The 24,608-nt window shown below is 49.9% G+C and overlaps 1 protein-coding gene across 2 annotated transcripts in view; it reads right to left on the bottom strand.

The window, feature by feature from the left end:
* cpm (carboxypeptidase M) overlaps positions 1-24,608 on the bottom strand; it is an 84,757-nt gene that overhangs the window by 18,631 nt on the left and 41,518 nt on the right. For both annotated transcript variants that reach the window (XM_055905835.1, XM_055905836.1), the window contains exon 4: positions 19,500-19,669. In XM_055905835.1, coding sequence (XP_055761810.1) covers positions 19,500-19,669 — 170 coding nt within the window. The remainder of the gene's footprint in view (positions 1-19,499; positions 19,670-24,608) is intronic.

Raw genomic sequence — 24,608 nt, 5'->3', positions numbered from 1 at the left:
GGGGGGGGGGAGCTCACTCCAATGGCTTTTAACTCACCTTCATTACGGGGGGGGGGGGGGGGGGGGGGAGCTCACTCCAATGGCTTTTAACTCATCTTCATTACGGGGGGGGGGGGGGGGGGAGCTCACTCCAATGGCTTTTAACTCATCTTCATTACGGGTGGGGGGCCTCACTCCAATGGCTTTTAACTCAACTTCATTACGGGGGGGGGGAGCTCACTCCAATGGCTTTTAACTCATCTTCATTACGGGGGGGGGGAGGGGGGGGGGGTCTCACTCCAATGGCTTTTAACTCATCTTCATTACGGGTGGGGGGCCTCACTCCAATGGCTTTTAACTCAACTTCATTACGGGGGGGGGGGGGAGCTCACTCCAATGGCTTTTAACTCATCTTCATTACGGGGGGGGGGGAGCTCACTCCAATGACTTTTAACTCATCTTCATTACGGGGGGGGGGGGGGGGGGGCGGGGGGTCTCACTCCAATGGCCTTTAACTCATCTTCATTACGGGGGGGGGGCCTCACTCCAATGGCTTTTAACTCATCTTCATTACGGGGGGGGGGGGCCTCACTCCAATGGCTTTTAACTCATCTTCATTACGGGGGGGGGGGAGCTCACTCCAATGGCTTTTAACTCATCTTCATTACGGGGGGGGGGGGGAGCTCACTCCAATGGCTTTTAACTCATCTTCATTACGGGGGGGGGGGGGGGGGGGGGGGGGGTTGGGGGGGGTCTCACTCCAATGGCCTTTAACTCATCTTCATTACGGGGGGGGGGCCTCACTCCAATGGCTTTTAACTCATCTTCATTACGGGGGGGGGGGGGGCCTCACTCCAATGGCTTTTAACTCATCTTCATTACGGGGGGGGGGGTCTCACTCCAATGGCTTTTAACTCATCTTCATTACGGGGGGGGGGGGGAGCTCACTCCAATGGCTTTTAACTCATCTTCATTACGGGGGGGGGTCTCACTCCAATGGCTTTTAACTCATCTTCATTACGGGGGGGGGGGGAGTCTCACTCCAATGGCTTTTAACTCATCTTCATTACGGGGGGGGGGGGGGGGGCCTCACTCCAATGGCTTTTAACTCATCTTCATTACGGGGGGGGGGGGTCTCACTCCAATGGCTTTTAACTCATCTTCATTACGGGGGGGGGGTCTCACTCCAATGGCTTTTAACTCATCTTCATTACGGGGGAGGGGGGGTCTCACTCCAATGGCTTTTAACTCATCTTCATTACGGGGGGGGGGGGGGGGAGCTCACTCCAATGGCTTTTAACTCATCTTCATTATGGGGGGGGGGGGGTCTCACTCCAATGGCTTTTAACTCATCTTCATTACGGGGGGGGCTCACTCCAATGGCTTTTAACTCATCTTCATTACGGGGGGGAGGGGGGAGCTCACTCCAATGGCTTTTAACTCATCTTCATTACGGGGGGGGGGGGGGGGCTCACTCCAATGGCTTTTAACTCATCTTCATTACGGGGGGGGGGGGGGAGCTCACTCCAATGGCTTTAAACTCATCTTCATTACGGGGGGGTGGGGGAGCTCACTCCAATGGCTTTTAACTCATCTTCATTACGGGGGACTGGGGGAGCTCACTCCAATGGCTTTTAACTCATCTTCATTACGGGGGTGGGGGCTCACTCCAATGGCTTTAAACTCATCTTCATTACGGGGGGGGGGGGGGGGGGGGCTCACTCCAATGGCTTGTAACTCATCTTCATTACGGGGGGGGGGGGGGGAGCTCAATCCAATGGCTTTTAACTCATCTTCATTACGGGGGGGGGGAGCTCACTCCAATGGCTTTTAACTCATCTTCATTGAGGGGGGGGGGGGGGGGGGGGGCTCACTACAATGGCTTTTAACTTCCAAGAATCCGAATTTAGTAAAAACATACGTATCTCTGGGTGGTCGAAGGTTTGAAAAACTCAACAGTTAAGAAACCAACAGGATGTCCTGGTCAAATCTTTCACTGTGTTTTAACGCCATCATACCGCTCTCTGTAAACCAACAGGATGTCCTGGTCAAATCTTTCACTGTGTTTTAACGCCATCATACCGCTCGCTGTAAACCAACAGGATGTCCTGGTCAAATCTTTCACTGTGTTTTAACGCCATCATACCGCTCGCTGTAAACCAACAGGAGGCCCTGGTCAAATCTTTCCCTGTGTTTTAACGCCACCATACCGCTCGCTGTAAACCAACAGGATGTCCTGGTCAAATCTTTCCCTGTGTTTTAACGCCATCATACCGCTCGCTGTAAACCAACAGGATGTCCTGGTCAAATCTTTCACTGTGTTTTAACGCCATCATACTGTAAACCAACAGGATGTCCTGGTCAAATCTTTCACTGTGTTTTAACGCCATCATACCGCTCGCTGTAAACCAACAGGAGGCCCTGGGCAAATCTTTCCCTGTGTTTTAACGCCACCATACCGCTCGCTGTAAACCAACAGGATGTCCTGGTCAAATCTTTCCCTGTGTTTTAACGCCACCATACCGCTCGCTGTAAACCAACAGGAGGCCCTGGTCAAATCTTTCCCTGTGTTTTAACGCCATCATACCGCTCGCTGTAAACCAACAGGAGGCCCTGGTCAAATCTTTCCCTGTGTTTTAACGCCATCATACCGCTCGCTGTAAACCAACAGGAGGTCCTGGTCAAATCTTTCCCTGTGTTTTAACGCCACCATACCGCTCGCTGTAAACCAACAGGAGGCCCTGGTCAAATCTTTCCCTGTGTTTTAACGCCATCATACCGCTCGCTGTAAACCAACAGGAGGCCCTGGTCAAATCTTTCACTGTGTTTTAACGCCATCATACTGTAAACCAACAGGATGTCCTGGTCAAATCTTTCACTGTGTTTTAACGCCATCATACTGTAAACCAACAGGATGTCCTGGTCAAATCTTTCACTGTGTTTTAACGCCATCATACTGTAAACCAACAGGATGTCCTGGTCAAATCTTTCCCTGTGTTTTAACGCCATCATACCGCTTCACTGTGTTTTAACGCCATCATACCGCTCGCTGTAAACCAACAGGATGTCCTGGTCAAATCTTTCACTGTGTTTTAACGCCATCATACCGCTCGCTGTAAACCAACAGGAGGTCCTGGTCAAATCTTTCACTGTGTTTTAACGCCATCATACCGCTCGCTGTAAACCAACAGGATGTCCTGGTCAAATCTTTCCCTGTGTTTTAACGCCATCATACTGTAAACCAACAGGATGTCCTGGTCAAATCTTTCACTGTGTTTTAACGCCATCATACTGTAAACCAACAGGATGCCCTGGTCAAATCTTTCACTGTGTTTTAACGCCATCATACTGTAAACCAACAGGATGTCCTGGTCAAATCTTTCACTGTGTTTTAACGCCACCATACCGCTCGCCGCAATCGTTTGTTTTGAAGGAACACAAACAGTTTATGACTCTCACAATACAGCTGATCCTCATTTAGGAAATACAAGAAAACACTTTCCTAATGGAAGGCTGGACTGGGCTCTTTCTGCTGTCGCTTTGTTTTACTGAAAACCCCAACAGTATATCAGGAAAAACTTTATTGCCATTTAAGAAACGTTGCCAGGATTTAGTCTTGATGTTGTACAACAGGAAGTTGAGACTCATCCGCATCAACAATCACCACAGTGTGTCTGGATAGAGATTCAAACCTGTCACGATCGTGTGGAGGATTGATGGACCAAAACGCAGCTTTAGGAAAATATGCCATCTTCTTTTATTTTTAAAAGATGACGAAAATAAACACGACACACTTTAACAAACTATACAAAAACAACAAACGACCGTGAAGCTAAATAACGTTGTGCACATACACACACAGGCTACAAACGTTCTACATAGACAATTACTCACAACCAATGAGAGCCTATGGCTACCCTAAATAAGGCTCCCAATCAGAGACAACCGAAATCAGCTGTCTCTAATTGGGAACTCATTCAGGTAACCATAGACTCTCCTAGACAACTAAACATACATAGACAACACTAGACACATGTACTCCACACAAACCCATATACTATACCCAACAACCCCTTTACCATAAAAACACCCAAAACCAACAAAACACAAACATTCCCCATGTCACACCCTGACCTAACTAAAATAATAAAGAAAACAAAGAATACTAAGGCCAGGGCGTGACATAACCCCCCCCTTGAGGCGCGAACTCCGGGCGCACCATTACACAGTCTAGGGGAGGGTCTGGGTGGGCTTCCATCCACGGTGGCGGCTCCGGCTCTGGTTGTGGTCCCCACGTCACCACAGTACCTAACCACCTCCTAGGCTTCCTCCAAACGACCCCCCTCCACATTAACCCCATTGCATGAAGGGGCAGTTCCGGACTAAGGGGCAGTACCAGGGTAAGGGGCAGTACCAGGGTCAGGGGCAGTACCAGGGTCAGGGGCAGCACCAGGGTAAGGGGCAGCACCAGGGTAAGGGGCAGCACCAGGGTAAGGGGCAGCACCAGGGTAAGGGGCAGCACCAGGATAAGGGGCAGCTCCGGACTGAGGAATGGCAGCTCCGGACTGAGGAATGGCAGCTCCGGACTGAGGGACTGCAGCTCCGGACTGAGGGACGGCCCATGGCTGGCTGACAGATCTGGCTGCTCATGGCTGGCTAACGGATCTGGCTGCTCATGGCTGGCTGACGGATCTGGCTGCTCATGGCTGGCTGACGGATCTGGCTGCTCATGGCTAGCTGACGGATCTGGCTGCTCATGGCTAGCTGACGGATCTGGCTGCTCATGGCTAGCTGACGGATCTGGCTGCTCATGGCTAGCTGACGGATCTGGCTGCTCATGGCTAGCTGACGGATCTGGCTGCTCATGGCTGGCTGACGGATCTGGCTGCTCATGGCTGGCTGACGGATCTGGCTGCTCATGGCTGGCTGACGGATCTGGCTGCTCATGGCTGGCTGACGGATCTGGCTGCTCATGGCTGGCTGACGGATCTGGCTGCTCATGGCTGGCTGACGGATCTGGCTGCTCATGGCTGGCTGACGGATCTGGCTGCTCATGGCTGGCTGACGGATCTGGCTGCTCATGGCTGGCTGACGGATCTGGCTGCTCATGGCTGGCTGACGGATCTGGCTGCTCATGGCTGGCTGACGGATCTGGCTGCTCATGGCTGGCTGACGGATCTGGCTGCTCATGGCTGGCTGACGGATCTGGCAGATCCTGTCTGGTTGGCGGCTCTGGCAGATCCTGTCTGGTTGGCGGCTCTGGCAGATCCTGTCTGGTTGGCGGCTCTGGCAGATCCTGTCTGGTTGGCGGCTCTGGCAGATCCTGTCTGGTTGGCGGCTCTGGCAGATCCTGTCTGACGGACGGCTCTAGCGGCTCCTGTCTGGCTGGCGGCTCTAGCGGCTCCTGTCTGGCGGACGGCTCAATAGGCTCATGGCAGACGGGCGGCTTTGCAGGCTCATGGCAGACGGGCGGCTTTGCAGGCTCATTGCAGACGGATGGCTCAGATGGCGCTGGGGAGACGGATGGCTCAGATGGCGCTGGGGAGACGGATGGCTCAGATGGCGCTGGGGAGACGGATGGCTCAGATGGCGCTGGGGAGACGGGCAGTTCAGTCATCGCTGTGCAGACGGCAGACTCCTGCCGGCTGAGGCGCACTGTAGGCCTGGTGCGTGGTGCCGGGACTGGTGGCACCGGGCTGGGGACACGCATCTCAGGGCTAGTGCGGGGAGAAGGAACAGGGCATACTGGACCCTGGAGACGCACATTAGGCCTAGTGCGTGGTGCCGGCACTGGTGGTATCGGGCTGGGAACACGCATCTCAGGGCTAGTGCGGGGAGAAGGAACAGGGCATACTGGACTCTCAAGGCGTACTATAGGCCTTGTGCGTGGTACCGGTACTGGTGGTACCGGGCTGAGGACCCGCACATCAGGGCGAGTACGAGGAGAAGGAACAGTGCGTACAGGACTCTGGAGACACACAGAGGGCTTGGTGCGTGGTGTAGGCACTGGTGGTAATGTGCTGGAGACACGCACCACAGGGCTAGTACGTGGAGGAAGAACAGGGCTCTGGAAACACCCAGGAAGCTTGATGCGTGGTGTAGGCACTGGTGGTAATGGGCTGGAAACACGCACCTCAAAGCTAGTGCGGGGAGCAGGAACAGTGCGTAAAGGGCTCTGGGAACGCACCTTAGACCTAGTGCTTGGTGCCGGAACTAGTGGTACAGGGCTGGGGACATGCATCTCAGGATGAGTGCAAAAAGTAGGAACAGGACACACCGGGTTGTGAAGGTGTACTGGAGACCTGGTGTGTATAGCCGGCATCAAATGTTCCGGAACTTTAACACAAGTTTCAGGCTGAGTACGAGGAACTGACACAGGTGGCATCGGACAGCTAATACGCTCCTCAGGGAGAATGCATTGCATACTCTGCCAAACCAACAGCTCTCTCTCTTCACTCTCCTCCAATTTCGTCAACAACTCTTCGAATGTCTCATAATCTCCCCTTCGTTCACTCTCCTCCAATCTGTCCAATAACTCCTCGACCCACTCAGACTCACCCCTCAACTTCGCCGACTGCTCCAAGTGCCCCCCTCCAAATTTTTTTTTGTGCTGTCTCTTGGGCTTCCTCCCGTGTCGCCGTGCTGCCTCCATCTCTGCCTTGGGGCAGTGATATTCCCCTGGCTGTGACCAGGGTCCTCTCCCGTCTAGAATTTCCTCCCACGTCCAGGAGTCTTGACATTGCTGCTGTTGCTTTGTTTTCCGCTGCTTGGTCCGATGGTGAGTAATTCTGTCACGATCGTGTGGAGGATTGATGGACCAAAACGCAGCTTTAGGAAAATATGCCATCTTCTTTTATTTTTAAAAGATGACGAAAATAAACACGACACACTTTAACAAACTATACAAAAACAACAAACGACCGTGAAGCTAAATAACGTTGTGCACATACACACACAGGCTACAAACGTTCTACATAGACAATTACTCACAACCAATGAGAGCCTATGGCTACCCTAAATAAGGCTCCCAATCAGAGACAACCGAAATCAGCTGTCTCTAATTGGGAACTCATTCAGGTAACCATAGACTCTCCTAGACAACTAAACATACATAGACAACACTAGACACATGTACTCCACACAAACCCATATACTATACCCAACAACCCCTTTACCATAAAAACACCCAAAACCAACAAAACACAAACATTCCCCATGTCACACCCTGACCTAACTAAAATAATAAAGAAAACAAAGAATACTAAGGCCAGGGCGTGACAAAACCGTGTAGCAGTCTGTGGAAAATACTACAGAGCTGATCCTAAACCAGTCAGGTGGAATATTACAATTGTCTTATTATTATGTATAAATCATAGCCAATCACATATAATGATGACGTCATAATGTTGTTCTCTTTGTTACCACAGTCAGGTACCTGACATTTACAAACTGCCTCCCAAATGACACCTGTCCCCTCTATAGTGCACTAGAGTCCTGCTCCAAAGTAATGCTCTATACTGTATACAGTAGGGACCTGTCCCCTCTATAGTGCACTAGAGTCCTGCTCTATACTGTATACAGTAGCGACCTGTCCCCTCTATAGTACACTAGAGTCCTGCTCTATACTGTATACAGTAGGGACCTGTTCCCTCTATAGTACACTAGAGTCCTGCTCTATACTGTATACAGTAGGGACCTGTCCCCTCTATAGTACACTAGAGTCCTGCTCTATACTGTATACAGTAGGAATCTCCCTCTATAGTACACTAGAGTCCTGCTCTATACTGTATACAGTAGGAATCTCCCTCTATAGCACACTAGAGTCCTGCTCTATACTGTATACAGTAGGGACCTGTCCCCTCTATAGTACACTAGAGTCCTGCTCTATACTGTATACAGTAGGAATCTCCCTCTATAGTACACTAGAGTCCTGCTCTATACTGTATACAGTAGGGACCTGTCCCCTCTATAGTACACTAGAGTCCTGCTCTATACTGTATACAGTAGGAATCTCCCTCTATAGTACACTAGAGTCCTGCTCTATACTGTATACAGTAGGAATCTCCCTCTATAGTACACTAGAGTCCTGCTCTATACTGTATACAGTAGGGACCTGTCCCCTCTATAGTACACTAGAGTCCTGCTCTATACTGTATACAGTAGGGACCTGTCCCCTCTATAGTACACTAGAGTCCTGCTCTATACTGTATACAGTAGGGACCTGTCCCCTCTATAGTACACTAGAGTCCTGCTCTATACTGTATACAGTAGGGACCTGTCCCCTCTATAGTACACTAGAGTCCTGCTCTATACTGTATACAGTAGGGACCTGTCCCCTCTATAGTACACTAGAGTCCTGCTCTATACTGTATACAGTAGGGACCTGTCCCCTCTATAGTACACTAGAGTCCTGCTCTATACTGTATACAGTAGGGACCTGTCCCCTCTATAGTACACTAGAGTCCTGCTCTATACTGTATACAGTAGGCACCTGTCCCCTCTATAGTACACTAGAGTCCTGCTCTATACTGTATACAGTAGGGACCTGTCCCCTCTATAGTGCACTAGAGTCCTGCTCTATACTGTATACAGTAGGGAATAGGCTTCCATTTGGGAGGCACACAGAGATAGATGAGAAGACATGAGGATGTTTCCTATCTGGCTATGTGGCATTTATAGTGTTTATAAAATACTATTCGGTCCACTCTCAGGGCAGAGAGAGAGAGAGAGATATTGTCCCTTTGTACTTATTTGCACATATGACATTTGAAATGTATTTATTATTTTGGAACTTCTGTGAGTGTAATGTTTACTGTAAATTTTTACTTATATCACTTTTGTTTATTATCTACTTCACTTGCTTTAGCAATGTAAACATATATGTTTCCCATGCCAATAAAGCTCTTAAATTGAATTGGCAGAGAGACAGAGGTAAAGAGAGAGAGACAGAGGTAGAGAGACAGACAGAGAGGTAAAGAGAGGAGAGAGAGACAGTGCTAGGTAGAGGGACAGAGAGAGAGGTAAAGAAAGACAGAGAGAGAGGTAAAGAGAGAGAGAGAGAGACAGAGGTAGAGAGAGATACAGAGAGGTAAAGAGAGGAGAGAGAGACAGAGGCAGAGAGACAGCGAGAGAGAGAAAGAGAGAACGTGGGCGAGAGACAGCGTCTCACTTTCAGTTACTATAAACAGATTCCTTAAAACAACCCAGGAATAGTCCTTGAAGTGCTGTCCTTGAAGTTGACCTGTTAAAACACTCCATGGTGCCTCCATACCCCAGCAGCAGAAGCTGTGGCAGAGCGTGTGGGTCCCCTGTCTGAGTGCCCTCTCTGGGGTGCCATCACTGGTCCGGTGGGGGTACTATGGAGGGAGATGGACGGCCTGGTAAATGGACCGGGGCTGCATAGTGTTTATACCCAGACATAAACAGATGTATACCAGACCTGACAACACATAACATTGATGATTTACGCAAGGGAGAGAGCAGGCCTGTCTGTCTGTCTGTCTCTGTCCGTGAAGTGAATGGGTATCCTTCATGTGCTTGACAGTCTTACCTTACTCACTAACCTACTCCTCCCCAACCCTTCCTCACCCCTGCCCATATCCTCCTCACCCCAAACATCAGAGCCTCTCTGAGGTCATCTCCTTCTCCCCCAGCCTCAGAGCCTCTCTGAGGTCATCTCCTTCTCCCCCAGCCTTAGAGCCTCTCTGAGGTCATCTCCTTCTCCCCCAGCCTCAGAGCCTCTCTGAGGTCATCTCCTTCTCCCCCAGCCTTAGAGCCTCTCTGAGGTCATCTCCTTCTCCCCCAGCCTTAGAGCCTCTCTGAGGTCATCTCCTTCTCCCCCAGCCTCAGAGCCTCTCTGAGGTCATATCCTCACCCTCCAGCCTCAGAGCCTCTCTGAGGTCATATCTTCCTCCATCCTCACCGCCTCCTTCTCCCCCAGCATCAGAGTCTCTCTGAGGTCACCTCCTTCTCCCCCAGCATCAGAGCCTCTCTGAGGTCACCTCCTTCTCCCCCAGCATCAGAGCCTCTCTGAGGTGTTTCAACAGCTATATTATCGTGATTGTAGGAGGAGTAGGGCTGTCCCCCCCCAAAAAATATCTTGGTTGACCAAAAGTTGTCTGTTCTTTGGACCAATCGATTGGTCAAAATGTTTTTATGTGTATTGTTCCATACCTATGTATGTGAGCTTGTCTGGTGCTTTAAGTTTACGGTTTGACAAAATATGACAAATGCCTCAAGAGGGTGCCAGAGATCTAGATTACCAGAAGAAGAAAAAATAACTTAACCTGACCCAACTATTCACCCCCTGCTGGCTTTCTCAGATTCTGCCATTACTCTCCTGAAGTTGCTGTAACAGGCTACACCAGGAACCTTTCTCATGTTGAATGTCAATTTATCTTTCTACCCATCTACGTGCCAGTTATGGTTTTCATATGCACATTTCCGTGAAACAATAATGTCTTCATATCTCAAAATCAATGTTATGTGGTTGATCCATATTCTATCCAAATCTAAATGAAATGAAAAATGAATATCCTATAAAATCACATTGGCTACACATGGCCTGTCTGCAACAAACTTGAAACCTTGTATCAACAATTAACTTGGGTCAGGCCAGAAGCCTAATGCACTAGGGAACTTGCAACATTGTATAAAATATTCTGGGCCCTCCAGAGTTTCCCCACCAGTGAGCTCGGGACAGACACAGCTGTAGACTATTTGCGCAAGGGATAAGAAGCAGTGGTGGACTTGGGCAGGACCTCACCGGTGCTGAGTACTGACACCTCACATGTTCTACTGCTGGAACTCCTGCTCTTCTCATGGAATATTAGCTCAGAAGTATTGAGGAGTTCCTGCACCTAAATATAAATCAGTACAGGAACCCAACATGAATACTGGAACCTATTTCAGTCCAAGTCGAGCACTGATAAGAAGTAATCAGAGAGGCCTATTTTATGACGTTTCAACTGGATCAGAGCAGGATATTTCTCCCTTTCACGTTGAGTGGTTATCGAAAAGGGAGAGAGCTGGAAAGATTATTCCAATACATTGAGGGAACTATCATCATTCTCAATGGATGATTTGCTTGCTGTTTTCGAGGTGTAGAAAACATTACTTTGAGAAGCTCCACAAGCCATTAGTGGTGGTGTGTTAAGCCAATCAGAAACACTATCAGATCCCCAAAAGGGCCACATTTATATGCCTACATTTGCACGCAGGCCAAGTAGCCTATAGGTCTACTTCTATGTGTAAATCAGGCCAAGTAGCCTATAGTCTACTTCTATGTGTAAATCAGACCAGGTAGCCTATAGGCCTACTTCTATGTGTAAATGAGGCCAAGTAGCCTATAGGCCTACTTCTGTGTGTAAATCAGGCCAAGTAGCCTATAGGCCTACTTCTATGTGTAAATCAGGCCAGGTGGTCTATAGGTCTACTTCTATGTGTAAATCAGGCCAGGTAGCCTATAGGTCTACTTCTATGTGTAAATCAGGCCAGGTAGCCTATAGGCCTACTTCTATGCGTGCGTGTCCTTACTCAACATTGATAGGAGCGCTCCAAACAAAAGACAATGACAAAACTCTTTTAAAAAAGTAGGAAATAAATCAACCAAAAGTTATTTCTCACAAGTGTAGCATAGGTTGTGATCTCTGCAAACAATCTGTCCAATCAGACAATGATAAAACGGGAAGACTGGAATAATAATATTGAATGGATTAACACAAGATTAGAAATGAACGGTAAATATACTACTGGTGATGTAAATGGGGGAATTGATGTACACAAACAATCAAAACACAAACAATTCACACAATAAAATTATGAAACAATGAATGTGCACAAATTGGCGGTAGAGAGCAGTGCATTCTGGGAGAGAGAAGTGTATTGTGCATCTGGGCTGTATGGTCAATCCGACGTCTGCATTGGTGGTACAACATTTACGGTGATACGGCAGAAGTCATGGTAGTCACACCTCTGGGCTGTTGTCAACGACGTGAGTTTGTGTTGAAAGACTTATTTCCCCTCAGATTACACAGACACACAAAGAATTTGAAAACAAATCCAATTTTGATAGACTCCCATATCTACTGGGTGAAATACCACAGTGTGCCATCACAGCAACAAGATGTGTGACCTGTTGCCACAAGAAAAGGGCAACCAGTGAAGAGCAAACACCCTTGTAAATACAACCCATATGTGTTGTTTCGTACTTTAACTATTTGCACGGCGCTACAACACTGTATATAGACATAACATGGAACTGGTGAGAGTAATGTTTATTGTTCACTTTTTATTGTTTATTCATCTCACTAGCTTTGGCAATGTTAAACATGTTACCCATGCCAATAAAGCTACATTAATTGAGAGAGAGAGAGAGAGAGAGAGAGAGGCAGAGAGTATAGAGAGAGAGAGAGAGAAAGAGAGGCAGAGAGAGAGAGAGGCAGAGAGAGAACAGCTATACCAGACTAGAAGGGAGGTAACCTCCTGTAGTTATACCACAGACTAGAAGGGAGGTAACCTCCTGTAGTTATACCACAGACTAGAAGGGAGGTAACCTCCTGTAGTTATACCACAGACTAGAAGGGAGGTAACCTCCTGTAGTTATACCACAGACTAGAAGGGAGGAAATCTCCTGTAGTTATACCACAGACTAGAAGGGGGGTAACCTCCTGTAGTTATACCACAGACTAGAAGGGGGGTAACCTCCTGTAGTTATACCACAGACTAGAAGGGAGGTAACCTCCTGTAGTTATACCACAGACTAGAAGGGAGGAAATCTCCTGTAGTTATACCACAGACTAGAAGGGGGGTAACCTCCTGTAGTTATACCACAGACTAGAAGGGAGGTAACCTCCTGTAGTTATACCACAGACTAGAAGGGGGGTAACCTCCTGTAGTTATACCACAGACTAGAAGGGAGGTAACCTCCTGTAGTTATACCACAGACTAGAAGGGAGGTAACCTCCTGTAGTTATACCACAGACTAGAAGGGAGGTAACCTCCTGTAGTTATACCACAGACTAGAAGGGAGGAAACCTCCTGTAGTTATACCACAGACTAGAAGGGGGGTAACCTCCTGTAGTTATACCACAGACTAGAAGGGAAGTAACCTCCTGTAGTTATACCACAGACTAGAAGGGGGGTAACCTCCTGTAGTTATACCACAGACTAGAAGGGAGGTAACCTCCTGTAGTTATACCACAGACTAGAAGGGGGGTAACCTCCTGTAGTTATACCACAGCCTAGAAGGGGGGTAACCTCCTGTAGTTATACCACAGCCTAGAAGGGAGGTAACCTCCTGTAGTTATACCACAGACTAGAAGGGAGGTAACCTGTAGTTATACCACAGACTAGAAGGGAGGTAACCTCCTGTAGTTATACCACAGACTAGAAGGGAGGTAACCTCCTGTAGTTATACCACAGACTAAAAGGGAGGTAACCTCCTGTAGTTATACCACAGCCTAGAAGGGAGGTAACCTCCTGTAGTTATACCACAGACTAGAAGGGGGGTAACCTCCTGTAGTTATACCACAGCCTAGAAGGGAGGTAACCTCCTGTAGTTAAACCACAGACTAGAAGGGAGGTAACCTCCTGTAGTTATACCACAGACTAGAAGGGAGGTAACCTCCTGTAGTTATACCACAGACTAGAAGGGAGGTAACCTCCTGTAGTTATACCACAGACTAGAAGGGGGGTAACCTCCTGTAGTTATACCACAGACTAGAAGGGAGGTAACCTCCTGTAGTTATACCACAGACTTGAAGGGAGGTAACCTCCTGTAGTTATACCACAGACTAGAAGGGAGGTAACCTCCTGTAGTTATACCACAGCCTAGAAGGGGGGTAACCTCCTGTAGTTATACCACAGACTAGAAGGGAGGTAACCTCCTGTAGTTATACCACAGACTAGAAGGGGGGTAACCTCCTGTAGTTATACCACAGCCTAGAAGGGGGGTAACCTCCTGTAGTTATACCACAGCCTAGAAGGGAGGTAACCTCCTGTAGTTATACCACAGCCTAGAAGGGAGGTAACCTCCTGTAGTTATACCACAGCAGTGTACGGTGCACCACCGCTCTGTCATTCAGCTTCGTCCCAAATGGAACTCCATTTCCTATATGGAGTACTACTTTTGGCCAGAGCCCTATTGGCCTCTTTTTGCTATGTAGTGCACTACTTTTAACCAGGGCACTCTATTCCCTATATAGTATAATATAGCCTGTGCCCTGGTCAAAAGTAGTGCACTATATTTGATTTGACCTTTATTTAACTAGGCAAGTCAGTTAAGAATAAATTCTTATTTTCAATGACGGCCTAGGAACAGTGGGTTAACTGCCTTGTTCATGGGCAGAACGACAGATATAGGGAATAGGGTTCTGGTCAAAAGTAGTGCACTATATAGGGAATAGGGCTCTGGTCAACAATAGTGCACTATATAGGCAATAGGGCTCTGGTCTAAAGCAGTGTTCTATATAGGGAATAGGGTTCTGGTCAACAGTAGTGCACTACATAGGGAATAGGGTTCTGGTCAACAGTAGTGCACTACATAGGGAATAGGGTTCTGGTCAACAGTAGTGCACTACATAGGGAATAGGGTTCTGGTCAACAGTAGTGCACTACATAGGGAATAGGGTTCTGGTCAACAGTAGTGCACTACATAGGGAATAGGGTTCTGGTCAAAAGTAGTGCACTATATAGGGAATAGGGTCCTATAGGGTTCTGGTCTAAAGTAGTGCACTACATAGGGAATAGGTTGCCATTTGGGATGCAACTCAGTGTGGAGAAAATAACTCTGTTGACCCACAGACAGACATATTGGAGCCAGATTTATTGCATAACAGAACGGCAACTTGTGGATGACTTGGTCTGGTCTGATCTGGTCTGAGGTGTGATGTTTCAACCCACTGTGGTCCAGTTGGAGCACGAGATGGGATGGGTCCGAGTTGGACGGAGGTGTTAGTTAGAGACTTCAATAAACTTTGGCTTCAAAAGATGAAAAGCCTTAAAAAGCCAAGGAAAAGCATCTGTTTTAGTTGTAAAAAAAAGACTGCCCTAGTCAGATGTGGCAAAGTTGGAGAGCAGTGTTGGAGACTTTAATATATTTTTCTTCAATGCTAGAAAAGTTTCAGTTGTAAAGAAGTGTCAGGAACACCATAATGAGCAGGCCCGGAGCAGCGCCCAGGCCACGAGCAGGCCCGGAGCAGCGCCCAGGCCACGAGCAGGCCCGGAGCAGCGTCCAGGACACGAGCAGGTCCAGGACACGAGCAGGTCCGGAGCAGCGTCCAGGCCACGAGCAGGCCCGGAACAGCGTCCAGGCCACGAGCAGGCCCGGAGCAGCGCCCAGGACACGAGCAGGTCCAGAGCAGCGCCCAGGACACGAGCAGGTCCAGAGCAGCCTCCAGGCCATGAGCAGGCCCGGAACAGCGTCCAGGCCACGAGCAGCGTCCAGGCCACGAGCAGGTCCGGAGCAGCGTCCAGGCCACGAGCAGGCCCGGAGCAGCGTCCAGGACACGAGCAGGCCCGGAGCAGCGTCCAGGCCACGAGCAGGCCCGGAGCAGCGTCCAGGCCACGAGCAGGCCCGGAGCAGCGTCCAGGCCACGAGCAGGTCCGGAGCAGCGTCCAGGCCACGAGCAGGCCCGGAGCAGGGTCCAGGCCACGAGCAGGCCCGGAGCAGCGTCCAGGCCACGAGCAGGCCCGGAGCAGGGTCCAGGCCACGAGCAGGCCCGGAGCAGGATCCAGGCCACGAGCAGGCCCGGAGCAGCGCCCAGGCCACGAGCAGGCCCGGAGCAGCGCCCAGGCCACGAGCAGGCCCGGAGCAGGGTCCAGGCCACGAGCAGGCCCGGAGCAGGGTCCAGGCCACGAGCAGGCCCGGAGCAGGGTCCAGGCCACGAGCAGGCCCGGAGCAGCGCCCAGGCCACGAGCAGGCCCGGAGCAGCGCCCAGGATGTCAGTAAGGAAGAGGGGATGTGATAGCTGAAGACTGGTACCCAGACTAACATTCCACTCCTGTCATATACCAAAGACACTAGACATTCTATCTTTAAATATGAACATTATATCATGAATTAGCTGGGAGGAGATCAAAGGTTTTGATCCTGATTAAATAACCCTCATAGCTATCCTCCAATCACAAAGGTGATTGGCATTCTCTCAACCAGCTTCATACCACACCCCCTCGTGCCTTATTGCTTAGATCTATATGCGTGCCAGTGTGTGTGCATGTGTAGTCTCTTGAAACACAATCTATTCCTAGGGACTTCCTGCCACTTCCAAGAACCACAACCTCATCAAGAGGCCCGTGTGTGTGTGTGTGTGTGTGTGTGTGTGTGTGTGTGTGTGTGTGTGTGTGTGTGTGTGTGTGTGTGTGTGTGTGTGTGTGTGTGTGTGTGTGTGTGTGTAGGCTACAGGAGAAGTTCAGAAATGTTCCCATTTCCTCCTATGAGGCTGCACTCCAAAGACTCTTCAGTTTAACAATGCTAATTACAGAGATGGAGTCGAGATCAGACCTACGTTCCAAAACGGCACCCTATTCCCTATGTCGTGCACTACTTTTGACCAGGGCCCATGGGGAATAGGGTGCACTACTTTTGACCAGGGCCCATGGGGAATAGGGTGCACTACTTTTGACCAGGGCCCATGGGGAATAGGGTGCACTACTTTTGACCAGGGCTCATGGGGAATAGGGTACACTAGTTTTGACCAGGGCCCATGGGGAATAGGGTGCACTAGTTTTGACTAGGGCCCATAGGGAATAGGGTGCCATTTTGGACCTAAACCAGAACTCTCAAGGCCCATCTCTGGCTAATTGGAGACTTCAGGAAGTCTTCCTGTTTCCAGACAGTCAAATAAAAGACTACGGGTCAGTATTGTGGTTGTGAGGCTTTGTTACTGCCTCTGTATTTAGGGGAAACATGAGTGACAGCAAAGTGCCGGGTACAGGCAGAGTGAAATGTACAAATGGTTCACTTCTATTGGGTCTTCTAAATAACCACCAAACAGGTCAGTGCAGACAGATATTTACCACCAAACAGGTCAGTGCAGACAGACATTTATCCACCAAACAGGTCAGTGTAGACATATATTTACCACCAAACAGGTCAGTGCAGACATATATTTACCACCAAACAGGCCAGTGCAGACAGATATCTACCAACAAACAGGCCAGTGCAGACAGATATCTACCACCAAACAGGTCAGTGCAGACAGATCTACCACCAAACAGGTCAGTGCAGACAGATCTACCACCAAACAGGTCAGTGCAGACAGATCTACTACCAAACAGGTCAGTGCAGACAGATCTACCACCAAACAGGCCAGTGCAGACAGATCTACCACCAAACAGGTCAGTGCAGACAGATATACCACCAAACAGGTCAGTGCAGACAGATATCTACCACCAAACAGGTCAGTGCAGACAGATCTACCACCAAACAGGCCAGTGCAGACAGATATACCACCAAACAGGTCAGTGCAGACAGATCTACCACCAAACAGGTTGTGTTCAACGCCAGTGGTTTCAGTTAAACTGGTGAACACTGATCTAAGCCACATTACAACAAAAACATGACGAGTCATTTAGTTCCAGGAAGTCGTTCCCGTCATCTCTTCCAGTCACTAAAACGTTGGAAAACCAACTTGTTGCGTTATTGTATTGTTGCTTCATAATATTTTTTTCCCCGGAAGGCAGACGTCTCTGTTGTTCTAAGAACCATTCCCTGTTTCAAGTTGTTATGGTGACGAGTAGGTGAGTTTTTTCCACTGTATGGGGCTGGGATGACTGTGTTAGAGTCAGAGTGTGGGTGTTCGTGTCCTATCCCATCTGGGGAGGAATCCACTGCCAGGGAATGGGATCTGTGTGTGTGTGTGTGTGTGTGTGTGTGTGTGTGTGTGTGTGTGTGTGTGTGTGTGTGTGTGTGTCCTGTCCCATCCGGGAAGGAATCCACTTCCATGGAATGGGAATAACATCTGTGTGAGTCGATGTGAGTGTGTCACTGTTTGGGGCTGGGTGTGTGTGTGTCCTGTCCCATCCGGGGGGGACTCCACTGCCAGGGAATGGGATCTGTGTGTGTGTGTGTGTGTGTGTGTGTGTGTGTGTGTGTGTGTGTGTGTGTGTGTGTGTGTCCTGTCCCATCCGGGGGGGACTCCACTGCCAGGGAATGGGATTTGTGTGTGTGTGTGTGTGTGTGTGTGTGTGTGTGTGTGTGTGTGTCCTGTCCCATCCGGGGGGGACTCCACTGCCAGGGAATGGGATCTGTGTGTGTGTGAGTGAAAGAGTGTTTGTGTGTGAGAGAGGAGACAGAGCGAGAGAGAGTTTGCTTTCAGGCCGTGGCTTCCTGCCACGCGCCCACATCAGAGTGATGTAGAGGTGTTGTGTCTACAAACAGCTCAGATAAAACTCCAGGATCTGTTAATGGGTGTGACCGTCACTGCCTCCCTCCCAAATAGAACCCTATTCCCTATGTAGCGGGCCAACGGAACCCTATTCCTCATCTATCTAGCGGGCCAACGGAACCCTATCTAACGGGCCAACGGAACCCTATTCCCTATGTCGCGGGCCAACGGAACCCTATTCCCTATGTAGCGGGCCAACGGAACCCTATTCCCTATGTAGCGGGCCAACGGAACCCTATTCCTCATCTATCTAGCGGGCCAACGGAACCCTATCTAACGGGCCAACGGAACCCTATTCCCTATGTAGCGGGCCAACGGAACCCTATTCCCCATGTAGCGGGCCAATGGATCAGATAGTCAGATCAACTATTCACTCACTCTCGCCAAAACACATTGTAAAGTTCTACAACACAAGTCAGACTGGACCAAGGCTGTGAGTTGGTTTTGAAGTTACTGTACAGTGTCAGAAGGGACAGATTGATCTTGTTGACTTTAAGATACAACCCATGATTTTCCTCCAGCCACGGTGACCGTAAGACACAACCCATGATTTTCCTCCAGCCACGGTGACTAAGACACAACCCATGATGTCCCTCCAGCCACGGTGACTAAAACACAACCCATGATTTTCCTCCAGCCACGGTGACTAAGATACAACCCATGATGTCCCTCCAGCCACAGTGACTAAGATACAACCCATGATGTCCCTCCAGCCACAGTGACTAAAACACAACCCATGATGCTCCTCACTATCTCACCTCCCCTGGGAGTACATGCAGTCCCATGATGCTCCTCACTATCTCACCTCCCCTGGGAGTACATGCAGTCCCATGATGCTCCTCACTATCTCACCTCCCCTGGGAGTACATGCAGTCCCATGATGCTCCTCACTATCTCACCTCCCCTGGGAGTACATGCAGTCCCATGATGCTCCTCACTATCTCACCTGCCCTGGGAGTACATGCAGTCCCATGATGCTCCTCACTATCTCACCTCCCCTGGGAGTACATGCAGTCCCATGATGCTCCTCACTATCTCACCTCCCCTGGGAGTACATGCAGTCCCATGATGCTCCTCACTATCTCACCTCCCCTGGGAGTACATGCAGTCCCATGATGCTCCTCACTATCTCACCTCCCCTGGGAGTACATGCAGTCTCTGCTGGAGGACTCGAAGCCGTCGGGGTTCATGGAAACCAGGATGTGGACGCGGGTGCTGTTCAGGAGGCGGGTCACCAGCGGGTCGCTAAGGTAACCACGGGTCAGGTGATCGATCAGCTGGAGCAGGAGAACTCTACCCACCACCTAAAAAAAGAGATGCATTGATACAGTTACAACCATAGAGATCCTATTGACTTACCAGAGGGCCATGTCATAAACCCTCAAAGTTCCAGAACGGGAAGAAAATAAAAAGGCATGCGATATCGGAAATTCTGTAATAGAATTATTGTCAACCTAAAATATTGTCATATAATTATAAATACATTTTATACCAATTGTCTGTATAATTAGTCTATAAAATATATGTAAACAGACCATGAATGTAGACAATCTGACCTTTAATGACATAAGATTCTAGTATTCTAATTCAATGGTTACAACAGTGTTTTAGGTAATGGTATACTTTATGCTGTCCCAGAAAATGTAGTCAACAAACCCTAGACACACTGAAAGAGACACTGTCAGAACGACTGCAGCAGATAAAACACTGAATGAACTGAGACACATTGTCAGAACGTCAGAGACCTTCCCTACAGGTGAACCCACATTCTACTGTCTGAGACCCCTAGTGGTGAACCCACATTCTACTGTCTGAGACCCCTAGTGGTGAACCCACATTCTACTGTCTGAGACCTTCCCTACAGGTGAACCCACATTCTACTGTCTGAGACCTTCCCTACAGGTGAACCCACATTCTACTGTCTGAGACCTTCCCTACAGGTGAACCCACATTCTACTGTCTGAGACCTTCCCTACAGGTGAACCCACATTCTACTGTCTGAGACCTTCCCTACAGGTGAACCCACATTCTACTGTCTGAGACCTTCCCTACTGGTGAACCCACATTCTACTGTCTGAGACCTTCCCTACAGGTGAACCCACATTCTACTGTCTGAGACCTTCCCTACAGGTGAACCCGCATTCTACTGTCTGAGACCTTCCCTACAGGTGAACCCACATTCTACTGTCTGAGACCTTCCCTACTGGTGAACCCACATTCTACTGTCTGATACCTTCCCTACAGGTGAACCCACATTCTACTGTCAGAGACCTTCCCTACTGGTGTACCCACATTCTACTGTCTGAGACCTTCCCTACAGGTGAACCCACATTCTACTGTCTGAGACCTTCCCTACAGGTGAACCCACATTCTACTGTCTGAGACCTTCCCTACTGGTGAACCCACATTCTACTGTCTGAGACCTTCCCTACTGGTGAACCCACATTCTACTGTCTGAGACCTTCCCTACAGGTGAACCCACATTCTACTGTCTGAGACCTTCCCTACAGGTGAACCCACATTCTACTGTCTGAGACCTTCCCTACTGGTGAACCCACATTCTACTGTCTGAGACCTTCCCTACAGGTGAACCCACATTCTACTGTCTGAGACCTTCCCTACTGGTGAACCCACATTCTACTGTCAGAGACCTTCCCTACAGGTGAACCCACATTCTACTGTCTGAGACCTTCCCTACTGAACTGTAGGCTCTTAAAAACCCTTGAGACCCCACCATCCGCCCCTCCCTCCCACCATCCGCCCCTCCATCCCTCCCTCCCACCCTCCGCCCCTCCATCCCTCCCTCCCACCCTCCGCCCCTCCATCCCTCCGTCCCACCCTCCGCCCCTCCCTCCGCCCCTCTTGGATTGGATCTTAGCATGACTAATCCTTGTTGACTTTAAGACCAGCACGTATTTCCATTTAGTCTGAGATTAATCAACTCTGCCCTCTCAAAAGATCTGCTACCACTTATGTGGTCCTGCTGTTAACCAACCAGCTAAACTAATCCTCTACATGGTTAATGTGGTCCTGCTGTTAACCAACCAGCTAAACTAATCCTCTACATGGTTAATGTGGTCCTGCTGTTAACCAACCAGCTAAACTAATCCTCTACATGGTTAATGTGGTCCTGCTGTTAACCAACCAGCTAAACTAATCCTCTACATGGTTAATGTGGTCCTGCTGTTAACCAACCAGCTAAACTAATCCTCTACATGGTTAATGTGGTCCTGCTGTTAACCAACCAGCTAAACTAATCCTCTACATGGTTAATGTGGTCCTGCTGTTAACCAACCAGCTAAACTAATCATTTACATGGTTAATGTGATCCTGCTGTTAACCAACCAGCTAAACTAATCCGCTACATGGTTAATGTGGTCCTGCTGTTAACCAACCAGCTAAACTAATCCTCTACATGGTTAATGTGGTCCTGCTGTTAACCAACCAGCTAAACTAATCCTCTACATGGTTAATGTGGTCCTGCTGTTAACCAACCAGCTAAACTAATCCTCTACATGGTTAATGTGGTCCTGCTGTTAACCAACCAGCTAAACTAATCCTCTACATGGTTAATGTGGTCCTGCTGTTAACCAACCAGCTAAACTAATCCTCTACATGGTTAATGTGGTCCTGCTGTTATCCAACCAGCTAAACTAATCCTCTACATGGTTAATGTGGTCCTGCTGTTATCCAACCAGCTAAACTAATCCTCTACATGGTTAATGTGGTCCTGCTGTTAACCAACCAGCTAAACTAATCCTCTACATGGTTAATGTGGTCCTGCTGTTATCCAACCAGCTAAACTAATCCTCTACATGGTTAATGTGGTCCTGCTGTTATCCAACCAGCTAAACTAATCCTCTACATGGTTAATGTGGTCCTGCTGTTATCCAACCAGCTAAACTAATCCTCTTCATGGTTAATGTGGTCCTGCTGTTAACCAACCAGCTAAACTAATCCTCTACATGGTTAATGTGGTCCTGCTGTTAACCAACCAGCTAAACTAATCCTCTTCATGGTTAATGTGGTCCTGCTGTTAACCAACCAGCTAAACTAATCCTCTACATGGTTAATGTGGTCCTGCTGTTAACCAACCAGCTAAACTAATCCTCTACATGGTTAATGTGGTCCTGCTGTTAACCAACCAGCTAAACTAATCCTCTACATGGTTAATGTGGTCCTGCTGTTAACCAACCAGCTAAACTAATCCTCTACATGGTTAATGTGGTCCTGCTGTTAACCAACCAGCTAAACTAATCCTCTACATGGTTAATGTGGTCCTGCTGTTAACCAACCAGCTAAACTAATCCTCTACATGGTTAATGTGGTCCTGCTGTTAACCAACCAGCTAAACTAATCCTCTACATGGTTAATGTGGTCCTGCTGTTATCCTTCTTCAGTCTGTATAACAATCACACTGCTGCTCACCTGACGCTGCCGTCAACCACCCGGCGTTGCCGTCAACCACCCGGCGCTGCCGTCAACCACCCGGCGCTGCCGTCAACCACCCGGCGCTGCCGTCAACCACCCGGCGCTGCCGTCAACCACCTGGCGCTACAGGTTGGTTTGTGACACAGACAGACTTTCTAATGTATTGTGTCCCAGGACATCTACAGGCTGGTTTGTAACAGACAGACTGTCTAATGTATTGTGTCCCAGGACATCTCCAGGCTGGTTTGTAATACAGACAGACTTTCTAATGTATTGTGTCCCAGGACATCTCCAGGCTGGTTTGTAATACAGACAGACTTTCTACCTTACGCATGGTTTCCCCGGATCGCCTACATAGGCCGGTGCGGGTTATTCCACCTCCCCGCACTGGTCGGGCGACCGGGAGCATTCAACCAGGTAAGGTTGGGCAGGCTCAATGCTCAAGAGAGCCAGTACGCCTGCACGGTCCGGTATTTCCGGCGCCACCTCCCCGCCCCAGCCTAGTACCTACAGTGCCTACACTACGCACTAGGCTACCAGTGCGTCTCCTGAGCCCAGTTCCTCCTCCATGCACTCTCCCTGTAGTGCGTGTATCCAGTTCGGTGCCTCCAGTTCCGGCACCACGCACTAAGCCTCCTGTGCGTCTCCAGAGCCCTGTACACACTGTTTCTTCTCCCCCTACTAATCCTGATGTGCTTGCCCTCAGCCCGGTGCCACCAGTGCCGGTACCACGCACCAGGTATAGAGTGGGCTTTGAGAGTCCAGTGTGCCCTGTCCCTGCTCCCCGCACTAGCATGAAGGTGCGTGTCCTTAGCCCGGTGCCTCCAGTTCCGGCACCACGCACCAGGTCTACAGTGCGCCTTATCCGGCCAGAGCCATCCGTCTCCCCAGCGCCATCTGAGCCATCCGTCTCCCCAGCGCCATCTGAGCCATCCGTCTCCTCAGCGCCATCTGAGCCATCCGTCTCCCCAGCGCCGTCTGAGCCATCCGTCTGCAATGAGCCTGCAAAGCCGCCCGTCTGCCATGAGCCTGCAAAGCCGCCCGTCTGCCATGAGCCTACAGAGCCGTCCGCCAGACAGGAGCCGCTAGAGCCGCCCGCCAGACAGGAGCCGCTAGAGCCGTCCGTCAGACAGGATCTGCCAGAGCCGCCAACCAGACAGGATCTGCCAGAGCCGCCAACCAGACAGGATCTGCCAGAGCCGCCAACCAGACAGGATCTGCCAGAGCCGCCAGACAGACAGGATCTGCCAGAGCCGCCAGACAGACAGGATCTGCCAGAGCCGCCAGACAGACAGGATCTGCCAGAGCCGCCAGACAGACAGGATCTGCCAGAGCCGCCAGACAGACAGGATCTGCCAGAGCCACCAGCGAGCCATGAGCAGCCAGAGCCGTCAGAGAGCCATGAGCGTCCAGAGCCACCAGCGAGCCATGAGCAGCCAGAGCCGTCAGAGAGCCATGAGCAGCCAGAGCCGTCAGAGAGCCATGAGCGTCCAGAGCCGTCAGCCTGCCATGAGCGTCGAGAGCCGTCAGCCTGCCATGAGCGTCGAGAGCCGTCAGCCTGCCATGAGCGTCGAGAGCCGTCAGCCTGCCATGAGCGTCGAGAGCCGTCAGCCTGCCATGAGCGTCGAGAGCCGTCAGCCTGCCATGAGCGTCGAGAGCCGTCAGCCTGCCATGAGCGTCGAGAGCCGTCAGCCTGCCATGAGCGTCGAGAGCCGTCAGCCTGCCATGAGCCTCGAGAGCCGTCAGCCAGCCATGAGCGTCGAGAGCCGTCAGCCTGCCATGAGCGTCGAGAGCCGTCAGCCTGCCATGAGC

This window comes from Salvelinus fontinalis, chromosome 39, assembly GCF_029448725.1.
Source record: "Salvelinus fontinalis isolate EN_2023a chromosome 39, ASM2944872v1, whole genome shotgun sequence".
In the NCBI taxonomy this organism is placed as follows: Eukaryota; Metazoa; Chordata; class Actinopteri; order Salmoniformes; family Salmonidae; genus Salvelinus; species Salvelinus fontinalis.
This window is presented reverse-complemented; position numbering and strand designations above follow the sequence as displayed.